This window comes from Belonocnema kinseyi, chromosome 9, assembly GCF_010883055.1.
Source record: "Belonocnema kinseyi isolate 2016_QV_RU_SX_M_011 chromosome 9, B_treatae_v1, whole genome shotgun sequence".
Taxonomy (NCBI): domain Eukaryota; kingdom Metazoa; phylum Arthropoda; class Insecta; order Hymenoptera; family Cynipidae; genus Belonocnema; species Belonocnema kinseyi.
The window spans coordinates 127,232,873-127,253,861 of record NC_046665.1 but is presented as its reverse complement, the minus strand read 5'-3'; the positions used below and the strand labels follow the sequence as shown (position 1 = coordinate 127,253,861).

The 20,989-nt window shown below is 29.6% G+C and overlaps 1 protein-coding gene across 2 annotated transcripts; it reads left to right on the top strand.

The window, feature by feature from the left end:
- Positions 1-6,422: 6,422 nt before the first annotated feature.
- Positions 6,423-20,604, top strand: LOC117180037 (lysine--tRNA ligase). 2 transcript variants are annotated; one of them, XM_033372334.1, is made up of 9 exons: positions 6,531-6,546; positions 6,792-6,988; positions 8,967-9,105; positions 11,954-12,403; positions 12,514-12,759; positions 15,316-15,738; positions 15,826-16,019; positions 16,419-16,581; positions 20,439-20,604. In XM_033372334.1, the coding sequence occupies exons 2-9, from the start codon at positions 6,873-6,875 to the stop codon at positions 20,535-20,537; spliced, it is 1,830 nt and encodes a 609-aa protein (XP_033228225.1). In that variant the 5' UTR covers positions 6,531-6,546; positions 6,792-6,872; the 3' UTR covers positions 20,538-20,604. The 2 variants fall into 2 exon arrangements, with proteins under 2 accessions (XP_033228226.1, XP_033228225.1); XM_033372335.1 differs by lacking the exon at positions 6,792-6,988 and having other exon boundaries at positions 6,423-6,546.
- Positions 20,605-20,989: the final 385 nt, after the last annotated feature.

Sequence of the window (20,989 nt, the reverse complement as noted above, 5' to 3'; positions counted from 1 at the left end):
TTCAGAAAAGCATACAATTTTTCCATTCCCTGGGGAATGTGTTGCCTACTAGTAGGGTGTTTCAAATAAATACGGGGACACCCTTCACTTTCAGTAAGCCTTTCCTAGGTTCGAAAATCACCCATTTTTTGCCTTTATTCGAATTTTCGGGTCTGGAGACAATCAATTTTAATTAACGTTTGAATTTTGGCCGTTAGCCCACTCCATTGTCGGCAATTGTTACGTCCGTCTGGTTGCTACAGTCGGTAAATTCACTTGACCCAACGATGATTGAATGAGTTTGAATCGTAGTCCGATACCTGGTTTCATTTCAAAATTTACTACCGCGAAAATTAAGCCAGGGAATTAAAAATTTGAAACAGACCTTCCCATCTTGAAAGATTTTCGTAGCATCGTAGAATGCAGGTTATTCGCAATATATTTAACAGAATAATCCAGATTTGTTCACAATTCACTACAAAATGGTTTCACAATATTTTCATTTTGTGGTTTATCCGCGCGCGCGCTTTACGACAGAATGATTTATTGAATTTTATTTATTTCATTTTTTAGCCACTTGAAAGTTTATTATTAATATTACCATACGCGATCCGTTAATTTTCCGCGTTAACTTTTCCAAGTACAAAGTGGACTTGTCATTTTCGAAGAAAAATACGCGTCCGTATAAAAAGCATTGAAATAAATCTGGCGTTTCCGCGCACTTGTACCTATATTTATAACCTTGAAGGATTGGTTTCCAAAGGTTTGGAAAACCAACGAGCGATTACGTGTCGGAATTATGAACCAAATGAAATCACATGGTACGTAGTCACCTACGTGACATTTCCCAGGTCACCGCTGATGAATGTAACTTGTATGGCCTATAAATTACTGGATTTAGCCTGTTCGACGGACAGGCTATCTTATACAAGAACCCGCCGAAATTGGAGAGATGATTCTTTTCAGTACGTTGCTTTCCGCACGTAGCTGCTTTTATTTACAAGAGAGATAAAGAACTGACCGAGTTCCCTTTAATAATATTTGATATTTTAAGTAGGTGTTAAAGTTAGATTTTAGCTTATTCTTTATTTTATCGAATTTAAAAAATTGCAAAATGGACCGTTTAAATTCAAATTCTGTCATTGGTCAAGAAAATTCCCTTCTTATCATCAAGTCTCATGTTACGAATTTTGAGTACCTTTTCATAAAGGCCTGTTTTGAATCAATCGTTAAATTAATTTAACACATGGAGTTCGTATTCCCAGTGGGCACAAAACTATGAAAATCCCAAAAGTGTCCTTGGGACGTTCCTAGGGCGTCCTATGCCAGGCCAATCAACGTCTCTGAGACGTTCAATATCCTAAAGATGACCTAAAGACGTCTTAAATACATGGACGTTCTCGAGACATCTTTCGTACTGACATTAGACGTTTTAAGAGCATCTCTAGGATAACCAAAAGACATGTTATAAAAGACGTCTTAGGGTCTCCCAAAGTAGTCTCCAGACATCCTTAATTTTTTCCCCCGCTGGGTCTAAGTCAGTGGTCCGCAAACTACTGCTGCGCGGCAGCCCTAGCTGCCGCGGCGGGTCAAGTCAAAATCTCGTGGCGCAGTACCGGCGCCACTAAGAAGGTTCAACAAAAGGAATCTAAATACTAAAAATCAATGCATTATAACACTTTTGGTTTAAAATTGAGTTTTCATTATATTCCATCAAATAATTGATTTTTAACTTCCCAAGTACAAGTTTAGATGTATTTAATCGCAAAAAAGTCACAGATTTCGAATTCCAGACTTAATTATAACTCGATAATATGAGAATTTAAAACAAAATGCATTTGTAATTTTTTATTCATATTGAGTATCCCGTCTAAAAATGAAGCCCTGCCGAGGAAGACCAACCCACCCCTACCGATAGAAATCTCTGAGTATTCTCTAGCGAAATAGCCTGGCCCATTTGAGACTATAATCAGAGTCGATTTGAAACAATTTATTCTCGGAGACAGTCTGAGAGATTTGGGTCCTTTTCAAGGAGCTTTCAGTGGCCCTTTTAAGAGTGGTGCGACGGTAATATAATGTTCCTTTTGTATTCGTCACGTGCCGGGCGGGCAGAGTTATTTACAGTAGTTGGCCGTCGCTAATCTGACTCCCTTTTTAAATTTCTCTTCAAATTATTAACACTTTTTTTTAATTGATGAATTTTCTCATCATGCTTACTTATAATTATAACTTATATACTGATATACAATTTTCTAGTTGAATTCAAAAATGTTGTCTTTTTTGGCGTATCTCATTCCATTTACGAGAAACGCCGTATTAATTCCAATTTTAAGTATTTAAAAAAAAGTTAGGTATCTCAAATCATCGAACCCCGTAGATTCCGAATTGTTATGTTTTAGGCTGTTAACTATAAAATTAAAAAAAATCTACTTCTAAATTTTAATCCGAAAGCTTAACAAAGGACCCTTGAGTGTCGGCTACTCTATTGATATAGCCCATCTGCTTGTTATTTATGATCGAATTCTTATTTCAATTTCAGCCTCTCTGATTTTTATTTGTGGTCGTATTTCTATTTCAATTTCGGAAAGGTCATTTTACTACCTGGAGCTTTGAATATATCTACCTGGGTGCCTTCGGAGAATTTCTCGGAGCTTCTCTGACCCTAGAGAATCTTTAGAATATACTCATAGATTTCTTTCGGTAGGGATCTCAGGAGCAACGTAGCGTTGATGAACAAAGCGCGGCAGGCGAAAAAATTTTTTTGGGTCAAACCTGCCCTTACCTGAAAAGTGGGCAAAAAGTTTGCCGACCACTGGTCTAAGTTATCAACCAATCCAATTGGCCATAAACCAACAAAAGTAGCTAGACATGAATCCTATGAAAAATATTAATTCCATGATTAATTCAAAATAGACCCCGAATTTGAATATTGCATTGAATTAACATGTCACGTGGGGTTCGCATTTAGGTTCTAGACCAATCGTATTCCCCAAAATCCAACAAGGTCACTACATGAGGCAAGAATCCCGTACATTAATGTACGGAATGTAATAGCAGGTAATACCACAAATTTACCGGTAATTACCAGTAATCGCGATAAAAAGCGGTAATTCTCTACATTTTTACAGAAAAAAGGGTTTCAGAGTCAAATATTTTATTTACATAATAAATTAGACCTTCTGTTTAATCAATTTGTCATTTTTCATGTGAGAAAAATGTATAATATGTAATAATAATAAGAAATGTATTAACTTTGGAAAGCAGCAGACGATACATAAATATGTTGAAACTGATATTTTGGGCGGATAATTTTTATTACTATTAGGATACCTTTTCACGGTGGCCTGTTTGAAAATAATCGTGGAATTATTATTTTTAATAAGATTGATTTCTAGCTACTTTGTTGGTTTATGGCAAATTTGATTGGTTGATAACCTAGATACGAACTCGATGTGTCAAATTAATTAAACGATTAATTCAAAACAGGTCTTTTCGAAAAGGTACCCTTAGGAAAATTTACATCAACTACTGAATAAATAAGACTAAAATTAATGTTTTTATGTTTGAATAACTTGTATCCCGCATAATATAAAATTATTTGTTGAAGTCTTAACTTGTAATGTTGAAGAATTACTATGGGAGAAATGATAAATAAAAGTTTTTCCTCCGTCTATGTGTGTTTAATGAACAGGTAAATAATGAAACTATACTTGTAAAAAAATTCTTAGTAAAAGAATGTGTTTAGCAAAATAAAAACCATTAATGTGCTTAATTTGAACTTTTTTCATCTGAATTTTGTATCAAATTTGAAGTATAAAAGTTATTTTGTAAATATTGTTTATATGCGGTTGGAAGTATAATAGTTAAATAGTGCGCAACCTGTAAAAAACAGGTTTCTTAGTATACGGTTTATTTCAGTTTGTGCCCGAAAAGTAAATTTTTTATTAAATTTTTACAACAAGAGCTTATAACAAATTTGTAGATCTTTTTGGGCTGAACAACTTTTGTCTTTTCATTTTTTGTTCGTCTCTTGTGCCGTTTTTTCAAAAAATTATTTTTTTATTTTTACTCTTTTTTAACGTTAAAAAAAATCTACTCGACCTATCTCAAAATTATTGATAATAGATTTGTAGATCCTTTTTGGGTAAGCAACTTTTCCATACACAAAAACTAAGTGTCCTATCAAAAAATTATGAGCGCCAAATTTGCAGCTCTTTTGCACCTGAAAAACTTCTACCTTTCTCTTTCGTAGCTTGGGCCGTGGCTCAACCAAAATTTTTTTTAAAAATAAATTTTAATTGATTTACAAATAAGAAAAAAACTACGTGTCCTATAAAAAATTGACTCCTGACAAATTTGTAGATCTTTTTTGGGTACACAATTTTTGTTCGTACATCTTTCTTTGTATCTTGCACAGTTTACCGCAAAATGAAACTTTTTTTTTATTATTAATTGCGCAATAAAAATGTTAATTTGAGAATTTTCTGGAAAATTTGAAAAGTTACCATAAATATTTTGTAGGTCTTTCAAAAATCAACGTTTCTCTTCTCTTTACTTTTTATTATATATTGCGTTGTGTGGCGCAAAAATTTTTTTCTTCTTGTTTCTTTTAAATATGTTGTAACCTTGATTTCTTTTATTTAAAAAAGTGGTGAGGTTAAATTTTTAGATTTCTAGTACGACGAATAGCTACACATAGAATTTTTAAATTTTAAAAATGGTCTCAAATGTTTGCAAAAGGCTTCAACTTTTAAAATTCGTATCCAAACAGGTAGTTAACGAACTTGATCTTCCCCTAAAACTGGATTATGCCAAAACACAAGCAAATACAATTAGTCTTGCAAAAGTTATCCAGTATAAAAAAAAATACCTTCTTATTAAGATGAGAATTTAAAAAATCAAACATTTGAATATTTAAAAAATGTTGCCCTCTGTATTTTCTACAACACGAGCTTTCTTTTTGCTCTAATTCATTCAGTAGTTTACATAAATTTCCCTGATAGTAATTTGAATCACCCGCCCAAAATCTCACATTTTCGAGGGTTTTTTCGTCTGCTGCGCTTCAAACTCAATGCATTTGTTATTATAATTACATATTATACATGTTTTACGTGCAGAAAACTACAGCATACGTAAACAGAGGGTCTAATTTATTATAAAATTAAGCAGCTTGTCTGCAAAAACCTTCTTTCTGTGGACAATTAAAGAATTACTGCTTTTTACCACGATTACCAGGAATTACCGATAATTACTGGAATTGGGAGCACCCAGACTGGGTCGACTCCAATGGGCGCATTTAACCACTTATAACGACACTAGCGCAATCTACAAGCAGGTGGCAAACTAAAGCGTATCCATGTGTTCGTGCACGTAAATGAATATATTATTTGAATGTGTTACATGAATTAAAATTAGAGAAAATAAACGAATCAATTCAAAATTATACAAATTGAAGACGAAAAATATGTAAATACTGTTTCCTGTACCAGTTTTCGGCATAAATTTGTAAAATTTTGCAATAATTCTCCAATAATCTGAAACTGGCAATCGAAACATTACCGTGAGTGATACGCACATTACAGGAAGATCTTAGATTTGAGTGCGCAGGTGCGCAGTTGTCCTCTTCCTATACATGGAAAAGTGTGCGAGTTAGAAAGTTTGTCAAATTGACGTAAGTTAGAGGTTGTGTTCTTTTGTTGATCATCATACGAAAGATACACAAAATAAATATATAAACAGTATTTTCGGTACTTGTTTGAAAAATGTGTGAACAGATTTTGAGAAGGAAACGTATAGGTAAGTACCTTTTAAATTTGTAATATGATTAATAGGCTAAAGATTCTCAAGGCTCTGAGAAGTTCTGAGAAATTCCCCGCAGGCACTCAGGTAGATATATTTCAACTTTAAAGGTCCAGGTCGCGCGTTTAAATGTTTTAAAGGCTTTAAAATGTCCTTTCCGGAATGTATTTGCCTCCTTCGGCGTGTAACTTCGTCCACAACCCGGAACTTGACACCTCATGGCTTAGAACACATTTCTGATACTTGCATCAAAACAAACAAACAGTACCTCTCAACTTATGTCAATTTGACAAACTTTGTCACTCACGGTAATGTTTCTTTTGCCAAGTGGGGGAACGGAGTTAGGTCTCCTTATTATTTCTACGTGGGCGAGACACAACTTTTTTGAACTTAGCAAAATTTGAAGTTTGTTGACGAAAACATAACCTCTACGAATATTAGATTGGTGGCGCCAAGATATTTTAAGAAAATATTACTCTTACTTATGCCCCCACAGTAGAGCCATCTACAAGGAGGTGGATAACTACAAAAGTATATGTGATCATACGCGCCCCCGGGAGTCGACCCAGCCTGGGAGCACCTGGTATGTAGCACTAACATGCTATAATAAAAATTGCATCGCGTTGCGTTTTTATGGTTCCGTGGTTCTCAGCAGTTCTCAGAATGATAAATGTTATATTTAGTGTAACAGTGCTTCCCAACTTAGGACATAAGTCAACGTAACCTTGTCAACATGGCTGAGCCAGCTGGTGAAAAACTGTCTAAAAAGTGAGTAAATCGAAAGAAATGCTGATTGGAAATTTTCCAAAAATAGTCTTAATATTCTGGCTTTAATAAAAGATACTTTTAATTTCGATAAGTTTGCTCGCAAGTGAATAATACTGGTTTGAAAAGGAAGCAGCGTCCTGGACAAAGTAACCACGTTGCTGCTTCAGTTCAGAAATGCATTTTGTGCATTTTATGTCAAGTTTTTCCCTTAGTTTGTCATGAAACAAATAAGACTACTTGTTTAGACTTGCTCTCAATGATATTGACGTCTAATCCTGTCACGTGATACAACACTAAACATAATGGAAAACTTATAAAAATTCATCATGTTGCGGATTCTAACCAAACAATTTCGTTTCGCTCAGCCGGCTTTTCTAATAGAATTTCAGGGCAATACATTTTCCAAGTTGCGTCTTCTTTCCATCCAACACTCTTCAAAAAAGTGCGTACTTTTCTTTCAATCTTTCAATAATAAGTACCTTAGATCTGGACTTTTTGTCATTTTCAGGTTATCCTAACTGGTACTAAATTCTCATTTTTCAATCTGCAAATCCTGCAAGTTTTAATGATACATTTTCTTTTTGTTTTAAATTTAGTTATATTTATTATTCATACATAATATATCTATTATATTAATATATATTTATAAAACTGTAGAATAAACAATCTGATTTAACTAAGTGTATAATGAAAACCTGAGAGCTTGTATTTTGGCGGGAGTTTTTTTTTAGGTTATGTTAACTATTAAAATTGCAAATCTTTTTTTTTAATATAATTTTGTAGGCGACAGATTAATTTTAGATTTTTAATTCAAGTATAAATATTTATCGTATCATATAAAAAGCATTTATTATGTTTTTGTACTAGCATTATCAATCCTGCTTGTAGTTTTTAAATTAAAAGAGAAAAATCATAATTGATACAAAATAAAAAAAATTCTATTGTTATATAAATATAATTTTTCTGGCATTCTTGAGAAAATTCAAACAGATTTTTGAAGATTTGAGATATTTGAAAAAAGAATCAAGAAAGTTTTTGTATTCTACAGGATTTTACCAAATAAAAAAATGGATACGGTTTCTTAATTATATTTTAAACTTGTTCAAATTTTTTCTAAAATTATGAAAAATCTTTAAAAGTTATGCAAGTTTTTTTTAAATCATCTAGATTTGTTTTCGAAATTTTATAAATGTTTTGAAAATTATAAAAATCCTCTTTAATTTTCTTTAAAAGTTAATTTTACAAAATAAAGGATCATTTAAATTTTTAAAAATTCTAAAAAAGCGCCTTTTTAAAAAATCTGCAAATATGCACATTTTTGTTTAATTTTGAAAGCTTTCAATAATTTTATATATTTTTAATATCTTTTGAAATAATTCGAACTTTTACTATATTTTTTAAAATTCTGTATTAAATTCTCCGTATTCTGCAGATCATTAAAAACATTTTCCAAAGTATTTTTTATATTCAGTAAAGTTGAAAAAATTTCTTACAACCTTCCGAATTCTTTTTTGAACATTTTTTAAATGTTTTGAAATATTTTCGTAAAATAAAATTTTAATCAAAATTCGTCATAAAATTTCTCAGAAATCTGAAGACTTATTTTCTTGAAAGCTTTCAAAATGTTTAAAAGGCTTCTAAATTTTTTGTTGGAAATCTTTAAAAATGTACATTTAAAAACATTGTTTTAAATCTTCCAAAAAGTTTTATTTCTCAAATTTACTTGAATTAAAAAAAATATCTTGCAAGATTGAAAAATGTTGTTTTAAAATCTTCTACATTTATTTCTGAAATTTTGGTAAATCATCTGAAATATTTTTCAAATTTTCTTTTAAAATTCATTTTTTTTTCGTAAAAAATGTTTAGGATTTTTCTCGTGAATCTTGAAAATTCGTTTTTGATTCTCTTGACATGTTTCAAAATTCTTAAAAAGCTTCCTTTTTCGAAATCTTCAAAAATTTAGATTTTGTTCGAATTTTTTTTAATCTTCTGAAGATCAGAATCATTTGAAATTTTATTAATATTTAATGGTAATATATAGAATAATATGGTTGCAGAAATAATTCAATTTGTACATTTTAATTACTAAAAAAGAAAAAGTTTTTCAAAAATGTAACCTAATATAAAAAATCACACCATTTTTTCCCCACTGATTTTTGTTTTTAATGATAAAATAAAGTTATACTTAAATAAAAATTGCAATCAAAATGATGAAGTTGCGAAAGGCCGTGATTCTGCATTCGCTATTTATTCATTCGTATTACGAAATTTTGAGATCAAAATTTATAGTTTCTTTATTGTATTATCGGATTGTTTCCGGTTCAATCGGTCATTGCCGGATATGTTTGTCACTGGTTTTGAAAATCAGATTTTAAAACAATAAATTATAGATAAATTTGATAGATTTTCTTTGGTTTCAGTGAACTAAAAAGACGATTAAAAGCTGAGCAGAAGTTAAAAGAGAAGGCGGAGAAGGAAGCGAAAGTTCTGGAGACGCAACCTAAAAATAAATCTGATGAGAAAAAGTCAGCATTAAATGAGGAGGAAATTAGTCCCAATGTAAGTCTTTTTTTTTTTTTAGAGAGAATTTTAATAAATTTGAAACAATGAAAAATTACAGGCTGAATTAATTAATTGGCCCTGAAGTTTTTTAGCCTTACTTTAAATTCTCAGGCATTTAATTAATTTCTTTTAAATTACCTCGAATTTTTTAAATCTTATTTTAAAGTAACTAAAATTCAATGAAGTTAAAAAAAATTTTTATTCGTTTCAATTTATTTGATTGTTTTTCACTCGCCTTGAATTTTTATTAATTTGATAACATTCTTCTCGTTTTTATTAAATTCGTTACAATGTTGCGATAATCAATGGAATTGTTTTATTTAAACCTTTTTTTTCAATCCATTTGAATTTTTGAAATTTAACTTGGAACTTTTTTTAATTCTTATGAATTTACCCTGATTTCTCTTAAATTCTTTGTAATTCACTCGAATACTTCTAAATTTGCTCATTTCTACCTAACGAATGGATTAAAAAAAAAATTAAAAGCTTTTAAGTAATTGATCCTGAAGTTTTTTTACCTTACTTTAAACTATTCTTTTAAATTCCCTCGAATGTTTCTATTCTTATTTTAAAGTAACTGAATTCAATGAAGTTTTTTATAGTTTTAAATTGCTTTCAATTTATTTGATTTTTTCAAAAGTTTTAGAATAAAAATGTTGTCCAACTTTGATTTCAACCGTTTTTTAAATAATTTGTTACATTGTGATTTTTATAAATTATTTTATCTTTTATTCTTTTATTTTATGCTTAATTTGAAAATCTTTCACTTAAAAAATGTTCCATTTTTAATTTTCAAACGCATATATTTTAATTTAAAGAATTTTAAATTCAGTTTTAAAGGTTACAAAAAATTGGAAGTTTTTAAAATCGAAATTTTTTTATAAAAAACGTCGGACAGAGAAACCGAGAATTTTACGAATTTTCAGAAATATCTAGACAAGTTCGATTTGAACAGTTTTTAAAATAATTAAAGTGCAGTTTTGAAGATTTAAACAATTGGAAATTAAAAAAATTTGAAGTTAAAAATTTTTGATAAAAAACAGTTTGATTTTATCCACTATAAATATAAAATGTAAAGAATTGAAATTCATATATCATTTATTCGGATAATTTTTTTTAAATAGAAATTTTCATGATTTATTGATAATATGTTTTTAAATCAGAGTTTTAGGTCTTCCTTTATATTATTTTTTATATTAAAATTAATATATAAATTTATTAATATATTATTTCTTTAATTAATTTTTTTAACTATTAATAAATGTAAACGTGCGTTTCACTATTTTCAACTTAAAAATAACTTAATAATAACATAGTCGTAATTAAAGGGTTTTATTAAATTAAAAGTATTGTGAGTCTAAATTATTTAATTTTTATTCTATTTAATTTGAAATTTCTTAATGTAAAAAAGGAATAAGTATTTAATATTTAGTAATATTTTACTGTTCATTTAAGACGAGTAAATTGAAACCAAATATTAAAAAGAAAACAATTTTAAACTGAATTGTTGATATAGAAAGCTTTGAATCTTCAGATTTTGTTATTCTTTTGAAGATTTTCACAATTCTTAAAAAAATTCTAAATTTTTTGTTTGAAATCTGCAAAAATTAAAATTTTATTATCAATTCGGCTGTGTCTCAAATTATTTCAAGTTCTAAATTTAATTTAAATCTTTTTAAAACTTCTAAATATTTCTTAAAATTACTCTAATATTTTTAGAAATAATAAGTGTTCTATTTTTATTTATAAATTCAAATTCTTTTTTTGTTAATTTGCAGGATTTTCTAAAAGTTATAGAAAAAATTTAATTCATTTTAAATATATATATTTAAAAGTTCCGAAAAAAATTCAAAAATTATTTTGAATGTGGACAAATTTAAAATCATTTTTAGGTTTCTCAACATTTTGAAATAAAATTTTTAAGTTTTTCAAGGATGCCTAGACTATTTAAAATAAAAATAATTTAACTTTTAATTTAAGAACTGTTAAGTTAAAAAAATTATTTTTCAATTTTTAATGTGTCCAGCTTAAAATTACTTGAAATAATATAATTTTGAAAATTTTGTAAAATTATTGCTTGATTCTTTAATTTAGAGTATTAAAAATGTTGACGTGGATTTATATTTTTAGAACTTAATCTGAATCCTTGAACTCTATAATTGATAAAAGTTCGAAATTTTGCAGTTTATTTGAATTTGATTTAACATTGTTTAATTGAAAAGTTTTACTGCCGTCCATTTTTTACGTGTCCTTTTTGAGCATTTGAATACACAATTTTGGAATTGAGAAACTTTTAAACTTCAATTTTAAAGTTTGGAATTCAAGAGTTTCATTTTGAATGCTTTAATTTCTTATTTATTACTTTATATGGAAAAATGTTTAGAATATAGTTTGATTTTTGAAATTTCATAGGCCGTGAAAAATTTTTGCGAACCTGAAAATGACAGGGAATTTTTTTCTTCTATCAAAATGGCCACCCTGGTTCAGTCTATTGCAAAAAGACAATCGTTCATTTTTTAATATTTGTAGAATAAAATTGCTTAAAATGAGTTGCAGCTCAATTTTTATTACTTCAAATTGAAATTTTTTTAGCTTTAGAGTTGGAATTTCTAAATTTCATAGGCCGTAAAAAATCTTTGCGAACCGGGAATTTTTTTTATGTGATTAAAACGGCCAACCTGCTCTAAATTCATTACAATTTTACGAAAAGCAATGAATCTGTTACCATTTGATCCCTATATTTGATCATGGATACTGTGATATCTGTCTTTAGGGTCACTGGAGACTGTAATTAATTATATTTCAAATTAGCAATGAAATTTACCAACTAAATATCCTTTTGCAGGAATATTTTAAAATACGATCGCAGGCTGTTAGCCAGTTGAAAACATCGGACAAGCACCCTTACCCGCACAAATTCCACGTGTCAATCTCCCTAGAAAAATTCATAGAAAATTACTCGGAGAGTCTGAAGGACGGTGACGTCCTAGAGAAAGAAGAGTGCAGCATCGCCGGCCGTGTTCATGCAATTCGCGAATCTGGGTCGAAATTATTTTTCTACGATCTCCGAGGCGAAGGCACAAAGGTCCAGGTGATGGTGAATGCCAAGAGGTTCTCCAGCGAGGAGGAATTTTTGAAGCAGACGAGCAAAATTAGACGTGGTGATATTATTGGAGTGGTGGGATGTCCAGCGAAAACCAAGAAGGGAGAATTCTCAATCGTGCCAAAGAAAATTGAACTTCTCAGTCCTTGTCTGCACATGCTTCCTCATTTACATTTTGGTCTGAAAGACAAGGTTGGTTCAGGAGAATCCTGTTTCTCAATATACTTTTTAAAAAAACAAAAAATTTCTTTTCATTGATTATAATTAATTAATTAATTAATTACGGATTAAATTGTGTGCAGGAAACACGGTTTCGTCAACGATTCTTGGATCTGATTCTCAATGACAACGTTCGGCAGACGTTTTACGTTCGGGCAAAAATAATCGCCTACATTCGCAGATTTTTGGATGAACAAGGCTTCCTCGACGTCGAAACGCCGATGATGAATATGATCGCTGGAGGAGCGACTGCGAAGCCTTTTGTCACTCATCACAATGATCTCAACTTGGATCTCTTCATGCGAATCGCGCCCGAACTTTACCTCAAAGTAATATCGAAATATCTCCTCACATTTAAAAGGGTGGCCCCGCTGGACCAGGAAACCGGGAAATTACCTTCAATTCATTTTTTGACCGGGAATTTTACAAATCTTTATTCTTCCAACTTTCATTTTAACCGGTTTTTAAATAATTAGTTAATTAGTAAATTGTGATCTTTTTCAATTGTGGCGACATTCAGTTTAGAATGCGTAATTCGAAAATCTTTCGCTTTAAATATTTTCTCTTTTCGATCTTTAATTTTTTAACCTACATTCCAATTTAAAGAATTTTAAAATGTAGTTTTCAAGGCTTGAAGAATTAAAAATTAGAAGCGTTTGAAATTGAAGATTCTTGATAAAAAAAAAAAAAACGAAAACTTTTTTAGTTGATCAAATTGGAATATCAATTAATTAATGATTTTTTAAAATTGAATTGTACAAGATCTGAAAAGTAAATACTAATTGATGTTACGAGACGATTCGGGAATTTTCATCAGAATTAATTCTGAGTCAAAACGGGATATTTTCGAGGAAAATTCAAGTTATGAATTGGAACAGGGAATTTGACAAAAATTTGAATTCTTTTTGGACATGGAACATTTTCGAAAATTATTAAAATTTTGCATTTGATCTGGGAATTTTCAATTTTTAACTAATTCCGAGCTTTTTTCATTTATTGGAATTTTTCGAAAAGGAATAAAATTCTCAATTGGAACAGGAATTTTTTCCAAAGAAATGTAATTCTGAATTGAAGCTGGGAATTTTCAAAGTTTTACCAATTCTGAGTTGAAACTGGTATTTTTCCAGAAGAATTATAATTTCTTTTGGAAAAGGGATTTTTTTTATTATAATGCATACTAATTCTAAGTCGTAACGGGTTGTTTTCGAGAAAAAAATTAAAATTATCAATTGGAACAGGGAATTTTAGAGAAAAAATCAAATTCGTAGTTGAAACGGACTCTTTTCGAAAATAATTGAAACTCCAGATTTGAACAATGAATTTTCAACCAATTCTGAGTTGGAACTGGAATTTATCTAGGTGAATAAAAATTCTAAATGAAAATTGAATTTTTCAACAAAAATTTTAAATCTACTCGTAAGTTGAAACGAAAAATTTTCGAAAATTTTTAACCAATTCTGAGCTGGAATTGAAATTTATCCGAACGAATAACAATTTTCAAACGAAATTGTTATTATGTAATGAAATGAGGTTTTTTTGAGGAAAAAAAAACTTAAAATTATGAATTTGAACAGGGAATTTTACAGAAAATGTCGAATTCTTGGTTGAAACAAAGAATTTTCGAAAAAAATTAAAACTCCGGATTTGAACAAGGAGTTTTCCAAAAGAATTAAAATTCTGGATTTAAAACCGGGAATTTTCAATTTTTAGCAAATTCCGATCTTTTTTAATTCACTGGAAATTTTCGAAAATGAACAGAATTCTGAATTGGAACAGGATCTTTTTCTAAAGAAATTTAATTCTGAATTTAAGGAGGGAAATTTGTAAGCTTAACCAATTCTGAATTATAACTGGTATTTATCCAGAAGAATTATAAATCTTCTTGGAACAGGGAATATTAAAATTTAAATAAATTCCGAGCTGGAACAGAGTATTCTTTATTAGAATGCATTATAATTCTAAATCGAAACGGTATATTTTCAAAAAGAATTAAAATTATGAATTGGAACAGGTAATTTTACAGAAAAATTTAAATTCTTAGTTGAAACGGACTATTTTCGAAAAGAATTAAAATTCTGGAGTTAAACTGGGAATTTTCAATTTTTAACCAATTCTTAGCTGGAATTGAAATTGATCCAGGAAAATAACAATTCTCAATCGAAAATTGAATTTTTCCAACAAAATTATTGCTCTGTGTTGAAACGAGATATTTTCGAACAAATTTAAATTGTGAATTGGAACAGGGAAATCTACAAAAAAATTCTAATTCTTACAATTAGTTGAAATGGAGAATTTTTGAAAAGAATAAAAATTCTGGATTTAAATAAGAAATTTCCATTTTTTAACCAATTCTGAGCTGGCATTATAATTTAAAATTGCTTAAAATCGTATAAATCTGAACATTTTTTAAATTCTTTGATTGATTCTTCAATTTAGAGAATTGAAAATTATAACGTGGATTTATATTTTTGGAACCGAATTTGAATCTTTGAACTCAACAAGTTATAAAAGCACTGAATTTAAAATTGTTCAATTGAAAAGTGTTAGTAGCTTACATTTTATACGTTTAATTATTGAGCATTCAAGCACAACATTTTTAAATTACAAAACTTTTAAACTACAATTTTTAAAGTTTGGAATTTAAGGGTTCCACTTTCTATGTTTTCATTTGTTGTTTATTTTTTATTACTTTGAATCGAACCATTTTTAGATTTCGTATTTGATTTTTTAAATTTCAGTGACCGTGAAAAATATTTGCAAACCAGTAAAAGACCGGGAATTTTTTTCTTTTAATAAAACGGCCACCCTGAATTCAGTCATCAAATTTAAAGTTATCCGTGTCAATCCAATTTATGTTCAATAAAACCGGTTATTGTTTTTTGAAGATGCTGGTAGTTGGGGGAATAGACCGAGTGTACGAAATCGGGAAGCAATTTAGAAACGAAGGAATAGACATGACTCACAATCCAGAGTTCACGACCTGTGAATTTTATATGGCCTATGCGGACTACAATGATCTGATTCGAATAACCGAGGAAATGATATCTGGAATGGTGAAGAGCATTCACGGAAGTTACAAGGTGACCTACCACCCGGATGGACCGGAAGGTGAAGCCGTGGAGGTGGATTTCACGCCTCCCTTCAAACGAGTTTCCATGATCAAGACTCTGGAAGAGGTGCTCAACACTTCCTTTCCTAAACCCGAGGATTTGGGGAGTCAGGAAGCTTGGAAAGTCCTGAGCGATATTTGCGTCAAGCACGATATCGAGTGTCCACCTCCGAGGACAACTGCTCGATTATTGGACAAGGTCGGCTTTTTTACTTTTTTCTTTTTCGAAATCTTGAATATTTTTTCGGAAAATCATCATTTCTCGTTTTAAACGATTTGGCTACAGCTAGTGGGTGAATTTATTGAGGAGAAATGCATCAATCCAACTTTCATAATGGACCATCCGGAGATAATGTCTCCATTGGCGAAATATCATCGTTCGGAGAAAGGCTTGACTGAGAGGTTCGAGCTTTTTATTATGAAGAAGGAAGTTTGCAACGCGTACACGGAATTGAACGATCCAATGGTTCAAAGAGAAAGGTCTGTATTACAATATTTTCTCTATATTTTTATCTACATTGCTGGACTGGAGGACTGGGGTTCGTCGATTCCTGTGTCGGTACCAATGGCAATTTTTCTATGTACTTTGAACCAGGGCTCTGGTGGTTCGGAACCCACCTTAAACTGTAGGTCCCCTCAAAAGAGGTCACTGTCCTCCCAGGGAAGAGGCTCCATGACGAGGGGAATATCGTACGCTGGTCGCTGGTCATTTTCGAGCAATTTACACGGGTGTGGCACAATAGACTTCTAAGTTTGAGCGCCAGGGGGTGGGGGGCCTCACGGTCTCGCCCGCCGACCAATAAAACTACATCTACTACTGCTGTATGTGTATAGTATATTTGGTAGAAGAATGAGACTTTAAGTGGTAAAATTGTACAGGTTCGCCCAACAAGCCAAAGACAAAGCAGCAGGAGACGACGAGGCACAGCTGATCGACGAGACTTTCCTGAAAGCTTTGGAATATGGATTACCTCCAACGGCCGGATGGGGACTTGGAATTGACAGGCTCACCATGTTCCTCACAGATTCAAATAACATAAAGGTAAACATATTTTGTTTTTGTTTTATTCAGCCCTATATGTATCGTCTGTGTATGTCTACGTGTTAGTTGTTATTTTATCATTCGGAGAGATCCTCTAGGTAGAGTTCTGCCACAACATTCCGCTGTTTTGATCGACTACGATTAAACCGGAACCAGATGTGATGAAGAGCGCGCGATTTTCAAACCATATTTTACAATAAGTTTACAATTTTTAAGAATAAAATGAGGCAAGAGGTAACGTAAAAGTGCTGTAGCGCTCGTTTTCATACGTTTCTTGCTTAAACTTTAACTACATTTTTTCAAGTATCATAAATATTATAACTTGAATCGAAAAATGTGACTTAAACTTCTGAGGATTTCATTTTAAAGAAGGTTCTCAAAGCACCTACTTCTTTGACGTCCAATTGAAAAACTTCAAGATAATTAATCAATTTTGTTCAAATATGTTAAAAGCAACACTTCAAACTTACGGATCTATTAAAAAACCAAAATTGCATATTTTTGAAAATGATCCAACTTCTTGAACTTGTGTCTAATTAAGAAATTACATGAGAATAGTTTTGAAATACGTACATATATTCTCTTGGGAATGGTTAAACGGCGATACACCATCTGGTGGCAAAAATCAGAACTAGAAAGAGTAGGTACAATTTTCAAGATGAATTTTAATTTGTGTATACAATTTTTTTGTGAAGTTTGAAGTATTTATTACGTACTTAAAATAAGTTTTCATTAAAAACAAAGTGTTTCACATGGAATTTACATCTTAGCATTTGAAAAAAAACATATTTTTGACAGAAGTATTTTTCTAACAAAAAAAAACAACAACTATTGTAATATTTATTGTGATTTTTAAGAAATTACAAACTTAATGAACTTATTTCGAAGCAAAAATGAACAGAACGTAAGTTCTTATTAATTTATACATGAACTATTTACGATATAAAAAATCCGACCTGAAAGTTAGGTTAGAATTCGTATTTCAATTTAAATCGTCTATTATTCATATTTTTAGCATAATGGGGATAAAATTTGACGCTACATAAATTAAATAAATTTCATTTAAGTTTATAAAGAATTAAAACTTACATGTCAGTAAAATACGTGTCGTTTTATAGGAAAACATTTTTGACAAAAATGTGAATTTTCACTTTATCAGATGGAAATTCGACCAAATACGCTCTAAATTGGATAAAAATTTATTTTAATTATTCAATAATAATGTTAAACTTGATACAACAATCACAAAAACACTTTTATGCACAAATTAAAATGCACCTTTTAAATGTTACCTACTCTTTCTGGTTCCTATTTTCAGCACCAGATGGCGAAATAGTCGACCACTATTCCCAATATCTAGTAGAAATTTGCAATGATATTTCTTAATCTATTAAAAAAAATTAATTTGTACCTTTTTTTGAAAATATTCAAAATGTTGTCTATAAGAAATTTTGACAAAAAAATTTCAAATTTTTTAAATGCTCTAAATTTTTTAAATTTGGTTGGAAATATCTGCTTAACGAACTTGACCTTCATTTTGGAATCCTTAAGAAGTTAATCAAAGGCTGACTCGATTGGACAAATATTGAGAAAAAACTATTCCATTTTGTATTTAAAAGTTAGTTTTGTTAGTTGAAAATTCAGATATTTTGATTTAAATTCGTCTTTTTTGGAGGAAAATTAATCTTGTTGATTGGAAATTTAACTATTATGTTCAAAATTTGTTTTTTTGGGTTAAAAAATAATTTTTTAATTGAAAATGTTTCAGAAACTTCGACAAACATTCGTAGTTTTGTACACGATTGGAACACGAAATATATCTTTTTAATCATTCTTGTATTTAGTTAAAATTAGTATCTTGGTAGAAAATTAATTTTTTGGTTACAATATTTTGTTGAAAGCTTGTTCTTCGCTTGATTGAAAATTAATTTTTTTAAATGTAAATTAAATTATTCAGCATTCGGTTGAAAAATCATATTTGTTGAAAATTAAATTATTAAGTAAAAAAGTAATGTATTTTGTCTAAGTTTAGTTTTTTTTTTTGGTAAAAGATGAAGTTTCGTAGTTGTCAAATCCTTTTTTTTTGTGTGAAAGATTCATCATTTTTATTACAAATTTATTTCTTTGGTTGACAATTGATTTATTTTGTTGAAAAATCTGTACATGCTGGTTGAAATAATTTCCATAACTAAAAATTAACATGTTCCATTTTTGTTGAAAATGAATCCTTTTTTAGTTTAAAATTCAACCATTTGGTTCAAAATCCATGTATTTTGTAGAAGATTAAGTTTTACGGTTGCAGCTTAATCTTTTTGATTAAAAAATCGTCTTTTTTGTTAGAAACTTAAGCTTCTTAGTCTATTCGTTTTTTGTATTTTCTGAAAAGTTAATTTTTTGTAGAAAAACAATGTTCGTTTTTGAAAATTCATCTTTTTAGTTAAAAATTAGTCTAAAATCGTAGAAAATTAATCTTCTTGGCTGAAAATTCATCTTTTTGATTAGAAATTCAACTTTTTAGTTGAAAAATCAATATTTTGGTTGAAAATTAATTTTTTTCGGTGAAAAACTAATCATTTTCGTTCAAAATTTATTTATGTGACTGAAAATTTATTTATTTTATTGAAAACTCGTCGTTTAGATAGAAAAATAATCTTCTTGGTTGAGAATTCATCTTTATGGTTAGAAATTCGGCTATTTGGTTAAAAATTCAGTTTTTGGGGAAAGATTTATAATTTCTATTGAAAATGTGTGTTTTTTTTTTAAATTGAAATTCCGAAGTTTAAAAAAGTGTGCTTCAAATAGTTTTTAAGAGTGGAAGTAGTATTTCGAAAAGGAAACATTTCTCAATGATAATATAATTTTTTTCTCATTTTTCTTAAAAAATTTGCCATTTTTTTTCTTGAAAATTCAACTATTCCGAGGGAAAACTGACTTTTTCTAGTTCAAAATTCCAGTTAAATATTAATAATTTTATTTGAAAATTCATCTATTAGGTTAGAAATAAGTTTACTTAGTCGAAAAATAAACTCGTTTGTTAAAAATGAATTTTTTTAAATTTGAAGATTTATCATTTTGATAAAAAAATTTTTTCTTTGATTAAAAAATGAGCAATTTGATTGAAAACTTGTTTTTGTTTTGGATGAAAAGGAATTTTTGTTACCGAAAATTTAACTATTTTTCTGAAAATCTGATGTTTTAAGGATTAGATATTTAACAAGAAATTTAAATATTCTAATTTTTGTTGAAATTTAATTAATTTTGAACGTAAAATCAAGGATTTAGTTAAAGTTACAATTTTTTCAAAAATGCATGCAATCTTTGATAAATTCGTCTTTTTTTTGTATGAAATTTATCATATTGGTTGAAAAATCATGCTTTTGTTGGATATAAAATTCAACTATTCCAGTTAATTAACATAATTTTAATCGATTTATCAGTTTGGTTGAAAATTAATTTTTTTAACTGAAAATTTAAGCGTTCCATTTTGAGTGAAAATTTACCTTTTTTAGTTAAAGATTTAACAATTTTTATTGCAAATTTGTCCTTTCTAATTAAAAATTCATGCATTTCGTTAAATCTTGAATTTTACAACCATTTTTTTACACAATTTTACACATTTTTCTGATAGAAATCACTTTCAATATGGTATTTTCCGTTCTTGTCAATTTATAACCATATAAAAACAGGCCTATCTGATCGGAGCGCCATCTATGTGATTTATTTGAACCATGATAGAACCCTTCCGGATTCAAGGAGAACAGAAAGAGTGGGGGCGCTGCATAGGGCGATTTTATTTGGAAAAAGAGGGAAATTAACCAAAGTGTAGATTATAACAAGAAATTTTATTCAAATTTCAGGAAGTCCTGTTCTTCCCAGCAATGAAACCTGACGACCCCAATAAGAACAAAGAAGCTGCTGACGAAAATGCAATAAGCAATAGTCTTCCGGAGAAATGAATGGTTACTGACGAACAATTTGTTTATTTATACTTCGAGATTGCTAATAAATTAACAAAAAATAAAACATGTTTTTTCAGTTTATCCGCCACTACTCAGGAAATCCTGTTTAGTTTATTTTCCTCCGTTAAGAAATATACCTGAATTCAGCGGGTAGTTTCATCTGATCTGAGGTCGATAATGGAAAAAGGAAAAATTAACTTTATTTCACACAAATTTTATACTCGAGAATAAAGACCAACTCCTTCGACACACAGGTATTTTCATTCCGGTCCTTTTAATCGAGGAAAAAATTACCGATTCGCAAACATTTCTAGCTGTCAATGAAATTTTAAAAAATCGAACACTAAAGCTAAAAAAATATTTCATTTTAATTTTGAACAGTTTAAAAATCCTTAAAATGCTTCGAAGTTTTGTATAAAAAACTTGAAACCTATATGTTTTACATTTTT